The 13,158-nt window shown below is 54.2% G+C and overlaps 1 protein-coding gene across 1 annotated transcript in view; it reads left to right on the forward strand.

The window, feature by feature from the left end:
* LINGO3 (leucine rich repeat and Ig domain containing 3) overlaps positions 1-12,069 on the forward strand; it is an 87,639-nt gene extending 75,570 nt beyond the window's left edge. Inside the window, exon 3 of the mRNA XM_019489947.2 lies at positions 4,181-12,069. Coding sequence (XP_019345492.1) covers positions 4,215-6,032 — 1,818 coding nt within the window. The 5' untranslated portion in view covers positions 4,181-4,214 and the 3' untranslated portion in view covers positions 6,033-12,069. The remainder of the gene's footprint in view (positions 1-4,180) is intronic.
* Positions 12,070-13,158: the final 1,089 nt, after the last annotated feature.

Here is a 13,158-nt window from a genome sequence, read left to right on the forward strand (position 1 = left end):
TAGAGATGTCCTACAGCATACGACCAAGTGAAGGCATCTTGAGCTCAGGCCATAAGCAGCCAGGAGACACTGTGGCTTGGTGACCCCGGCGGGCATCAGCTCCCCTTATTGCCCCCAGCGCCTGCTGCCCCGCTGGTAGTGATGGAGACCCACCTGTTACACCACTAGCTAAGCAGGCCCCTTTTCTGATTGCCCCCTCCGCAGGCGAACCTGCAAGCACTCACATACCCCACATGTCTCTCCCCTTTAACTGTCCTGATTCCAGGCAATGAAGAGAAGCAAAGAGGTTTAACTGTAAAGCTTCTGAATAACTAGATGGGGATGGATGGAGCTTCTCCAAGGGCATCGGACTGATCTCCCCAGAGACTCACCTTCCTTCTGCATCTGGGTGAGGGAAAGCAATGTTTATGCAACTCCCCAGTACCTTAGAGTAGCCACCTCCCAGGTGGATGGGGAGTCAGGCCCCTAAAGCTCATGCCCACCATGGCCTCTCTGCTGGGGCTGGCCAGAGTGGCAGTGACAGAGATGGTTTTAATAAGGGGGAAGATCATCAAGGCACCAGCATGTTTCAGGAGCCAAAGTCCAGGTTTTTTTAAAGGGATTTGGAAGCATAAAGCTGCGGATAAGGAATGGCACCGGCTTCATATTTTCAAAAGCTCCCGAGCTGAACATGGCCCATTCTCAGCTCCCACCTGTTGTTGTCACCAGCACTGCTGAGTGGGCAGGAGGATTGTAGAGGAGCGCCAGGCCACTTCAAGCTCCCTCCTCTGCTGTCTGCTGTTGCTTGTCAGGCATTTCAGAGCTCGTGTCCCTCATTTTTCCCTCACCAGCTGAGCCCAACTGTGATACAGGGGCATGGAGGAGGTGAGTTTGGATGTCAGGCCAGTTGGGCACTGCATGTTCTCGGTTGTGACACCGTGTGATCCTGGAAAGTTAATACCTTCCTTCACTGCACCTCATTTTTCCCCTTCTGCAGGATGGGTATATAGAGGGGTGGAGCAGGTGTGAGGTTTAATTGTTCATATCCATAAAGTGCTTAGATGTAAGGTTGCAAGGCAGATTTTGCCATTACAAGTGAATGCTGCTGAAGGCAGTGGGTATTCTGGGCTGGAGGGTGTGCCATATCAATGCCACCCCCGGGGGCATGGAAACCTGCCAGGTTTGCCTCTTCACCGAACTTCATCACCCAAGAGTAACGGCATCTGTGAGAACAAGGGGATGCCTACCGCCCTGCAGCAGGGTGATTCCATTTTACTGTAGCAAAGTCTCATCCTGAAGGCTCCCTGGTGCCAGTTCACATTTCTCTAGTGTCTCCAGTCTGCAGATTCCACAAGCCACTTGCAAGTAATCAGCCTCTACCCATTGCAGTTATAGGCTCTACCCATTGCAGTTATAGGCTCTACCCATTGCAGTTATAGGCTCTTCATCACCGTAAGGTTTAAGAGCAGGTTAGACGAATGCTAGACAGGGCTGATCCTGCCTCAAGCAGGGGGCTGGACCGGGGTGGCCTCCTGAGGGCCCTGCCAGCCCAATTCTTCTGATGACCTGCATCCCTCACAGTGGTGGCTAGCAAAGTGGGCAGAAGTCAGCACAGCTGCTGACCCCCAACCAGGTATTTACTGCCGTTCAAGAACATCAACCGCAGGAGCTAACCACCCCCCAAGCAGCAATGGTGCAGGCAACAGCCATGCAGCTCCAGCGGATACGAGCATTGCGGTGCCACAAGCTAGCAAGGGGCAGCTTATTAGTGGACTGTCGGCTGGAGCAGTGATAGCCAGTTGCAGAAGGAGGGTCTGGTAATAGGAAATGACTGGAAGAGATAGGAGGAACAAGCAAGGCAGGCAGGCTCGTAAGATGGATCCTGGCAGAATGCTGTGACGGGAGCCATCAGGCGTCCCCAGAGAAGGTAGTGGACAAGGTTTGAATTAAGATTACCTCTGGTCTGGGGAACTGGGAGGCTTTTGCACAGCCCCTCAGGCCCTGGACAGCTGGGCACTCCTGAGGGTGTTTGCTATGGGCAGAGAAGTGACCTGAGCCCTGATTTGGCTGCCTTGCCTTGGTTTCTATTTATCTATTTATTCTGACATCCGCAGCCTTGGGCTCCCAGCTGTGCTGAAACAAATAATACTTAGATGGTCAAGTATTGAATTACAAGCTCCTGAGAGAAAGGACTGTCTTTACATCTATGTTTGTACAGCACCTAACAATGGGATCATTTTTGGGGATGGGGGACTGCTAAATGTTACCACAATCCTATTACTGCTACTAAAAATACGAACAGTGACTTCTCCATTGATGTGAAATAACACTCATTGGCACCAAATTCCTTGTGCAACTTCACTCACGAACATCTCACCACCAGACAAACTCATTTTTCTCAGTAATTTGATGACGCTACACATCAGATCCCTACAGCCGAATCCCTGGTGCCCCACCAGTCCCCCCTGTACCTCCCCAGGTGCTCAAGGTCATAACAGAGATGGAACATTGCAGGCTGCCCAGAAAAGGACAGAGAGCAATGAGGCATGGGCCGGAACAGAGGGAAGAGAAGCATGTATGGCATTGGGGGATCCCAGAGAAAAGCTACGGTGATGGAAAGATATTAATCCCTCCAGAACGAGGACAGTGTTTCATCAGCTGGAGGACAGACCTGGTCAAGGCCTGTGTGTTTTTGGCCAGAGTGAGGAGAGTGATAGTAATCCTAATCTTCAAAGGAAGCACTGTGCAAGCTGCGGCAAACTTTTTAGGATCTCTCTGATCTGCCCTGTACAATAGCCTGTGCCCTGGATGGAGACAGCACACATGCAGCGACGGGCATCCTGCACAATATTACACTGGCCCCACAAAAACCCCATGGGACTGGGCCATGGCAAAAAGGGGTCACATGGGGCCATGAGGGGATGAGAGAATATAGTGGCTTGGGCTCCATGAGATGTGCCTGTGATACAGGCAGGCGTATCCACCTTAGTGTCAATCTACCCAGCCCAGATTAGGGGCAATGCTGATGTAATGCTGTAGGCTAGCAACCAGAGTACCAGCCTGCCGGAGACCCAGGCAGCAATCACCCCTTCCTTTTGCAGTACAGCCACAGCCCTAGTACACTAGTCCCACACGTCTTCTCTCCCTCTGCATGCATCTGTCACAACACACTTCAGCCTGGTCTGCTCAAAGCAACTGCACCAGGCTCACCAAAGGCCAGTCTGTACTACAGTCACGCCAAGCAGAGGTGCTGTAACTAAATTAGCTGAACATACCACCTGTAGATACAGCACCTTGATGTTCAAAAGGGTGTCCCAGGAACAGAGCCTTGAAAGCTGATGTGCCCTGAGAAAGATCATGCATAGCTAGTGTTTTGCTAAGGCAGGGGTGGGCAAAATCTGGCCCACCAAGCCATTCTATCCAGCCCCTAAAAAATTTAGAAAATGAATATTTATTTACTCCTGGCTGCCTGTCAAAGATGACAGGAGCCAGGGGCAGTAGGACCCAGGGGAAGCCAGTGGCAGAACTCAGCACAAGGCCCACCCAGCCCACCTCCCCCCAAACCAGAAGCTCCTGCCTAGCAGAGGCTTCTGGCCTGGGACCGTGGGGCTGTTCCTGCTTCCCTGTGCCGGAGAGGGAAATGCAGCCCTCGATGGCTGGCCAAAACTCGGTAAGCGGCCCTTCACCCAAAATAATTGCCCATCCCTGTTAAGGGCTCAACTCTGCCTTCAGTGTGAAACTAGCTTAGTTCTATTAAATCAGTAGAGTTATTCTGACTTGCACTCCAGCATCCCTGAGTGTTAGAGGCCTCTGAAGTGCTAGCATGGTCTGAAACCTAGGTTTGAGTCAGGCACTCTGGAGTTCTGATCTAGCCTTTGCTGTGGGACAGCTCTACCCCGGTTGTGCCTCAGTATCTCTGTCTTTAAAGTGGTGCTGGTATCTCATGTGAGGGTTGTAAAACTTAGCTTGTACACAGCTCTGGAGTTGGAGAGGGCTAAGAATTCTTATTTCCTATGTACCCCTCACTAGGCTAATAACTAAGCATGAGATAGCCTGTAGCAAAGTTGTTAGGCTGAGCAGAGCAGTGTGAAAACATGATGGCGGGACCAGCTTTCCATCATCTGGGCTTGCAGCTGTGTAGAAGCTTGCTAGTATCACATGGGTTTGGCCAACTAACATTGCCCCTGTCTTGCTCTTGCAGGTGCATGGGAGAATGGTAGCGCGACCGTAAGATCATGCTCTACACAATGACATGTTGGCTTCCAGTCCTGGGCCTCCATTTGATTCTCCTAAGCACAGCCCGGGTGGCCGCCTGCCCAGCACGCTGTGAGTGTGCCCCTCAGATCAAGTCCGTGGTGTGTCATCGCAAGCGTCTCACCTCCATCCCTGAGGGGATCCCCACCGAGACTAAGATCCTGGAGCTCAACAAGAACCGGATCCGCTGCCTGAACCCCGGGGACCTGTCCCCTTACCCTTTGCTGGAGGAGCTCGATTTCAGCGAGAACATCATCACCAATGTGGAGCCAGGAGCCTTCAGCAACCTCTTCAACCTACAGACCTTGCGGCTGCGAGGCAACCAGCTCAAGCTGATCCCGCCTGGGGTCTTCACCAAGCTGGCCAACCTCACCCTCTTGGATATCAGTGAAAACAAAATTGTCATCCTGCTGGACTACATGTTTCAAGACCTGAGGAACCTGAAGAACCTGGAGGTGGGAGACAATGACTTGGTGTACATCTCCCAAAGGGCTTTCTCTGGCCTACTGGGACTGGAGCAGCTGACCATAGAGAAATGCAACCTGACAGCCATCTCTGCAGAATCCCTCTCCTACCTCCAAAACCTGGAGGTCCTTCGGCTCCGACACCTCAACATTGCTTCGCTGGAGGACCAGAACTTCAAGAAGCTCTACAATCTCTTGCGGCTGGAGATTGACAACTGGCCACTGCTGGAGGACATCTCGCCCACCAGCTTCCAAGGACTGAATCTCACATCTCTGTCCATCACATATACCAACATCACGGCCGTGCCCACAGCTGCGTTGAGGAACCTTGTGTACCTCAGGTACCTGAACTTGTCCTACAACCCCATCAACACGGTGCTGAAGGGCTCCTTCAAGGACCTCATTAGGCTTCAAGAGCTTCACATCGTGGGTGCTCTCTTGGTCTTAGTGGAGCCTCAAGCGTTCTCTGGCTTGAGGCAAATCCGCCTCCTCAACCTCTCCAACAATTTCCTCACAACCCTGGAGGAGAGCACCTTCCACTCTGTGAACACCCTGGAGACTCTGCGCGTGGACAGGAACCCATTGGCCTGCGATTGCCGCCTCCTCTGGATACTACAGCGCCGAAAGACACTCAACTTCGATGGGCAGCAGCCCATGTGCTCCTCGCCGCCAGAGATCCAGGGCAATGCCCTGCGTGACTTCCCAGACTCCATACTGTTCGAGTACTTCACCTGCCAAAAGCCCAAAATAAGGGACCGAAAGCTGCAGCACATAACAGCCCGTGAGGGGCAGTCCGTCTCCTTCCTCTGCCGAGCCGACGGAGAGCCCGTCCCCTCCATCGTCTGGGTCTCTCCTCAGCACAGGATGATCACGACCAAAAGCACAGGGAGAGCAACAGTCCTCTCTGGGGGCACACTAGAAATCCGATTTGCCCAAGTCCAAGACAGCGGCACATACATATGCATCGCTAGCAATGCGGGGGGCAACGACACCTACTTTGCCACCCTGACGGTGAAGGGGCACCCAGCTGACAGCTCTTTGTATGCAAACCGGACTTTGTACCTCAGCGAGTTCAACGACACCTTCCACAACGACACGCAGGTCTTCTTAAAGTTTACACTGGACCTCAAAACCATCTTGGTGTCCACTGCCATGGGCTGCATCACCTTCCTGGGCGTGGTGCTCTTCTGCTTCCTGCTCCTCTTTGTCTGGAGCCGGGGTCGGGGGCAACACAAGAACAACTTCTCCGTGGAGTACTCCTTCCGCAAAGTGGATGGTCCCACCACCACCACCGGGCAGGGAGGTGCCAGGAAGTTCAACATGAAGATGATCTGAGTGCCTCCGGGAGAGGGTAATTGCTTGTCCACCGCTGCCAGCCACCAACGTGGCCAACCCAGGATGGGGAGGGGGGAGGGAGGCATCAGAGCATCCTTTCTTTTCCAGTGACGGCTTCATTTCCTCAGGCGGGTCCTTCTCCTGAGGACCGAGGCAGCAGGACTCACAGAGGGACCCGCTTCTGCTGGGACACTGGCTCAGGTCCACACAAGGGCTCAGAAGCAAATGGGAAGAGGAAGTGATTCACTTCCCCGGCCTTGCCACAAAACTGGATTGAGCACCGCCGGAGGTCCAGGTGCCTGCTCCTGCAGCTTAGCGTCTTTTCTGAGCGCACCCCATTCTCCGTGAGCTCTAGGACCCCCACACCTCCACACCGGTGAGGGCAGAAGGGGCTCGAGGAGGTGCCCCCCCCAGCCCCGTGGCTGTGGAGGCCTCCTGATGTAGCTGACATTTTTTTTGTATCAACTATGCATTTCTCCAGCGGCAAGGCAAGCAGCGTTTGGGCCTGGAGAACCTGCTTCCCTTTTTTTTAAGAGACAATCTCGGACCCTTTCTCGGTTGTTGTTTTATGGCTCATTTTTAAATGTTTTTTTTAACAAATTTCCAACTGAAGTCTTCCTGTGCAACCATGGACATGGGCACAGCGGGGAGAGGGCTGCTGCCACGCCAGCCCACGCACTGGCCTGGGAAGCTAGAGCAAGCGCGGGGCCACACTGGGGAGTTGCTGTGCCTTGGAAGAGCTCTTTCTAGCATTTTTAATAAGGGGCATCTGTGAATACAAGCAATAATAGCCCGACTCTGCAGTTCCTCTCAGGCACGTGGTTCTGTGCAAATGTCAGTGCCATGACGTGGCTCTGTCCTGCATTACATGAGAGGGTTCAGGCACTAGAAGTTAAAAGAAATGAGGCAACAGCCATGGGGTCTAGAGTCAGTAGGAAGAGATGTAGCTGGGGAACAGGCTCCGGCAGTAATGGCCAGGTCTCCAAGCCCCCACCACGTGCTTACCCAGCGCTCGTGTATTGTCAAGATGGGCCTAACAGTCAGTCCCCCAAGCTACATCAGGCTCACTCATGCCCTTGCAGGGGCTACCAGCTGCCGGGCCCCTGACAGGTGCAGGCACAGCTGGGACAGGTTAAGGAGGGGTGGATCAAACCTATGTCTCAATGGGGTGCTTCAAACAATCGCTGGGTATTGAGAAGGTCTCACGGCCGCTGGCCTCTTTGCTTTCCCCACTCTCATCATTCCCCCTCCTTCCCCACAAGGGCTGCTCAGCAAAGGCATGCTAAGCAGAGCAGACCCTGCCTGGCCTGAGTTGGTCCTCATGACGTGAAGCAAGAGGCTGGAGCTGGTTCAGTAAATCTCACGCTGCCTATAGCCAAGCCATGAGAGCAGAGTCCGCTAGGCTGGGCCTGGAAGGAGCAATGGAGCAGGGAGGAGCTGCAGCTTTGCTCCCCATCGGCTGCTTCCGTGGCTGAGCAGAAGGGGGGGAAGTTTGCACTACCAGCAATGGAAGAGTTATGGGATCCCCATTCCTGCTCCTGCCAGTGAAGCAGGGAGAGATGCGGAGTGGATCCAAGCCTACAGCCCCCTCATCCCGAGATGACAGGGAATGTTGTGTTCGGCAGTGAATCAAACTGTCCGTCTGATTGCACACGTATCGCAATTGCAAAATTAGGCGAGCATTTACACTTGCACTAATGTGCGTGCAAAGTTTGGGGGCAGTCCGGAGAGTCGGGCCAGCATAGAGGGAACACTTGTAAGCCAATAGAGTGGCGCAGGTTGCAAAAGCAGGGCTGATCCTGGCCAGGACAGAGAGCCTGACCCCTAAAGAAAGCGGTCCCTTCCCCTGACTCGGCATCTCAGAGTCCTTTGCATCGAGGCAGTCTCTACTTCGCCCAGCCAGCACCGTGCTTTGCTTTTCAAGGTCTGCAGGGCCCGTGGAGACCCTCTAGACAGTGGAAAAACAGGGCCAGATGGTCTTGTGCCTGTGGGGCAGTAATAAGGTTGGAAAATAAACAGATACTTAGCCAATGTCAAAGCAAAGGCTCCTGCCCTCCTCTCCCCCAAGGCCCCCGCAGAGGAACAAGAAGAGAGCCCTTCAGCACAGCAAGTCCGCCCCGCTTTGGCCATCTCCATCAGCCCTGCTGCCCGCTGTCACCGAGGGAACAGAGGTCTGGTACGTGTGTGTGTGTGTGTGCGCGCGCATGTATGTGTGTGTGTGTGTGAGAGCGTGCGTGCACACGTACGTGTGTCTGTGCATGTGTGTGTGCGCGCGCGCGCGTGCGCACACGCGCCTGTACATCCCCAGCAACTAATAATAGCTCTTGTTGATGATACATTTGTGCCACAACATTTTCTGTTAACAAATTAAGCAGCTGTCTGGTGGAGCTGAAGTGAAAACATTGATCGTGTCAGACCAAGACAGTCCATATGGCGGGAGATTATTTTTCTAAGAGGAAGACGGGGCAGGACAGGCAGGGAAGCAAGCGAACCTCCTGCGTGGGTGTGACTGGGCTCGCTGGTTCGGGCCAGACCGTGCGGTGGAGGTTGGCACTCCAGGTTGCCAGCCCTCCAGGTTGGCACTCATGCATTTAGTCACGACTGCACCGGCTCCTTCCTGCCCCTGGGACGGTGTTTCTGTACAGTGCAGCTGGCTCGTCAGGTCCCTTCCATCAGGAGCAGTCTTCTGCCACCTGTCTTCTCATTAGCCTCCCCGTTCCTTGTGTTAAGCAGAGCTGGCAGGCCCTCCGTCACTGCAGCACACCGATCCCATACCCCGCACCCAGAATTCGACGCTATTTGGGTGCCTCTCGTTAAGTAGGATTGGCATGTTGTTGTAGCCGTGATGGGCCAGGACATATGCAAGCCGCAGACGGGGAGGGTTTTTTTTGGGGGGGGGGGCGATATCTTTAATTGGGCCAGCTGATGAGGTGGGAGAGATGTTAGACAAGGATTCAGGTACAAGCTACCCTTCCTCCGCCCTGCTGTCTCTGCTTCCTTTCCGGGCCTGCGGAAAGATGCTGGAAGCTTCAATAATAACAGTTCTCCCAGCTAATCAGCTGGTCCAGTAAAAGCCATCACTGCTCTGAAGAGGGTTGAGAAGGCAATGCCATCTAGCGGTGAAGAACAGGAGCCAGGATGCCGCCGTTCTTGCCCGCTCTGTCTTTGCGGCGCTCCCCAACCCCAAAACAAGCCATTTCTCCTCTCTGGGCCTCCCTCTCCTTACATGCAGTCATCCCTGCTTGCTATTATTTATTCGGCACGCTAGCTGCAAAGGCATTTTACTGCCCTGCTTCGTGGAGGTGAAGCTTAATTTGTGGTTTATTGTTTGCAAGGTGCTGGGAGCGCTGGAGGAGATAGCGGGGTGTGAAAGAGGGGCAGGATAGTGCGGGGGTCTCGTTCTGGACGAGCGTGCCCACCACTGCCCTCAGGTGAATGCTGTACCATGTCCAAGGCCCTGTCTTGCTGTGAGTGTCACCTTTAACTTAAGCAGCAGGGTGCAGGAATGAACGGGGTCTCTCTGCTACTGCCTAGACTCAGCGGCCACAACAGGCAGCGCGGAGTGCATGGAAACAGGGTCTTTGCTTAACCAGTTTTGGGAAAGTACAGGCCTTCTCTGCCTGCAGCACCACGTTCTGCACAGTGAGTGATAGTGCATGTGGAGCTGAGGCTTCCCCAGGGCACAGGGCAGCAGGGGCAGGAGGCAAAGGGCCCATTTCTATGCACAGCAAATGCCATTACAACAAGGAGCATGGGGCTAGATAGCCACTGGAGTCGAGAGGAGGCCGCTTTGTGCCCAGAGTCCAGGTCAGAAAGACGCTTGCCTGTGTAACACTCGGCAGCTCCTCCCTGCAGAACAGCCACTGTCCACAATCCCCATCCAGACCAGATCTGGCCCCCAGGCTCCTGCCCTGCACGGCCAACGTTGCCTCACCGCTCGGAGGAGCTGCGGCACTGGCTCTTTGCCTGTTTCTAAAAGCCTGGTATTTTTTTTTCCCTTATTTATCTTGCTCTTAGAGGCCAGGTTTCCAAAATGGGCTATTCTCCCTGAGGCCGTACAGTGCAGACACGTGCTGCAGCCCCAAGACCACAGAGGCTGTGGATAGCAATGGAGCTGGAAGTTTACCATGCCTAGCAGCAGCACCCTCAAATGCACTGCACTGCCCTGGGCAGGCCATGCCCTAAACCCAGTTATCCAGGCGAGCTAATTAAAACAGCTCAGTGACCAAGCCAATTAGCCTGCCCTGTGCTAATTAGCCTGCTGTGGGGCTATCCTGCGCTCAGAGTAGCCCAGTGTGAGAAGGCACCATGGCTGGACATGACAAGTTTACTGCATGGATACCCTCAGTTCCCCTGGCTGCTGCACTTGCAGCATGTAGACCATGTGGAAGGATACGGCCGAGCAGTACGAGCGTGCACAGCCGAGTCAGGAGCCCTAGGGTCTCGCTGGCAGCCTTGACCCCTTCCCTCTCTCTGTGTCCACACAACTGCAGCACCTCTTAAGATGACCACAGGCAGAAGCATCTCTTGCCCAATTCCTGATACAGTTCTTCTTTGAGGCTGTGGGAGATGAGCAAAGATCGTGGCTGTTCAGTGGCAAAGCAGAGCAGGTCTCCTTGAGGCAGGGCCTGAGCTGATACTTGTCATTGTGATGATGATGCTGATGCTTGGCCCCACAAATGGTGTTAAAAAAGCCCATGAGAAATTGGAAGCATAAATATCAGTGCCCTAGGCTGTGGGCTTCCTCTCTTCCTTCCTGAATAGCCCTGTGGTCACTTCTGCCCCAGCAAGGGATTGGCAGTCAGGAAGGGAGCCAGCCCTCAAGCAAATATCTGGGCAAAGAATTGGATGCACAGGCTGCATATGCAGATAGCAGCAGGGGGGGTCTCCTTCCCCGGTGCCTGCCTCAGGGACTGGTGCAGGAGCATCATGCTCCCAAAGGAGCAAGCAACCAACTGTCACGCCATCCTGCCCATTGCTCAGCCCTGGGAGGCCACAGATCCCAGCTCCATCAGTTGTGAAATGCACTGGCACGTGGGCATCTTCCCCTTGGGGGCTGCCCCTGGCATCAGCCATTGTACTGGGCTGTTCCCACAGCTCTGCTCAGCATGGGCCTTAGCCCAAGTGGCCTGGTGCCCCTTAGCACGTGGAGTACGGAGAGGTCATACGTGGCTGTCAGCACAACGATGTGGTACCTGATGAAGTGGGTTCTTCCTGCCTTGACAGAGCCTTGAGACCTGCCCAACCATGGGCTAGCGTTTTAGCCAGGTGCAGAGATCACCTGGGACAGTGAAGGGACTCCTGGACCAGTTCCCCCTGCTTGCACCTCCGACGTGGTTCTGCAACTCTACACACACAGCCCCAACGGCCCAATCTTGGACACCAGCATCCAGGCCCCAGCATCTCTCTAAGGCCCATGTCCCTGAGACATGGGCCTTAGAAGCAAACAGGCATGGGTCTGACTCCCACTCGTACGTTAACCTTCAGATCCACATAGGCCAGATGCTGAACCAAGAGACAAGCAGCGAGAACGGCAGAGCAAAACAGGCCTGTGCTCGGGGCTCTGATCCTGGTCCTCATCCCTGCTGCACATCTTCAGCTGGTCATTGATATCACGCCATCCCTCTCCTCTCCCTTGCCATCTGGCAAGAAGCAGGGCTTATTTCTAACCATTGCTGAAGATGCCAACATTTCTGCCCTTGGACTTCCAGCCTGGGAGCTTCTTCCTTTGTTTTCACCCTGTCCCATCATTGCCTCTACCTTGGACCCATGCCCCTGAGCATGCTAAGTTGATCCTGCCCCCACCCTTCTTCTGAGCTATGCATGCCATTGTGTCCAGAGTCCCTACGGTGTCATCTGCACAGCAAGTCCTTGTTCAGTGTCTGGTTTTGTCTTTAATTCTCGGGGGGAGGGGGGAGGCATGAAAATGGAGGAGCTGGGAATTTCCTGCCGGCTCCTGCGGAAGGGTTCGTCAGCCCAGAACATGCGCATTTTTTATATGTAAGAAGCATGTGAAATACACCTGGGGGAAAAACCAGCGCTGGCTCCTGTGTCATTTCCTTCCCCCCTACAAGAGGGACGGGGCAGCACAGGGGTTACAATCCCCAGAGGATGGAGGGAGCCCCTTTCTGGTGAGGATGCTCCCCAGTGAGGGCTGCACTCCACCCCATCTCTGCTCATGTGACCCAGGGGCGATGGAGGAGGGCTGGGCTGGGCCTGCTTAATCAGGAGCAATGTCACGAGCTCCACGGCTTTGCCCCAGGCCACAAGGGAAGAGAGCAACAGCCGCAAGGACTCTGCGGAGACTCTTAATCTGCACCACCTTGGGTCTGCACCACCAAGGAGGTGTTCGTCTGCCAGCAGCAGGCAAGGTCACACAGCCCCTTGTTGGGGAAGAGAAAAGAGCCTGCTGCTTGGGGGCTCTCCACGGTGGTCTCAACCTCATGCCCCAGGGGGCTTCTTCGACCATTAGGATTGAGGACAGGGCGAGACACTTGCCACACCTGCTCTATCTGCTGCAGCCCCTGCCCTGCAGGGCTGCCAGCCTGGCATCCACGCATTCACCCACTAAAACAAAACAGCCGTCCAACCCCTGCAACAGGCCAGGCTAAGGATTGAGTTACGTGGCAGCGTTAGGTAGCAAAGGCTTCTGCAAACCTTCCCCACACTCCCCCGTCTATCTGCAGCCACCTGCTGCCTCATCTCATACACAGCGGTGTCTGTACAGCACCTAGCACGCTGCTCCAGGACCGGCGCTCTGCAGTGCACTAGTGAAACATAATAAGCAATGCTAAGAAATGAAAGTGAGTTCAAACCCAGCATGATGCTGTATGCACCCTGCCCCTACAGACAGCCCCGTCCAAGAGCCTGTCAACATGGGACACTGGGAGAAGTCCATGTGAAGAGAGAGATTTTAATGTGGATTCATCAGCCCCGTGTAGACATGCTTATTCAGAAGTCAAGCAGCCTTAATTCAATTGAAGTTAATTCTCCTTGGAGATGAAGGAACAGAAATTGAATCACGGTTGTTTTAATGGCTAATAAGTGTCCACACAGGGGCTTAATAATGGTGAGCTAATCTACTTTCAAAGTCACTTCAGATGAACGTTCCTGAGGACCCCCTGCA

The sequence above is a fragment of the Alligator mississippiensis genome, chromosome 16 (assembly GCF_030867095.1).
Source record: "Alligator mississippiensis isolate rAllMis1 chromosome 16, rAllMis1, whole genome shotgun sequence".
Classification (NCBI taxonomy): Eukaryota; Metazoa; Chordata; order Crocodylia; family Alligatoridae; genus Alligator; species Alligator mississippiensis.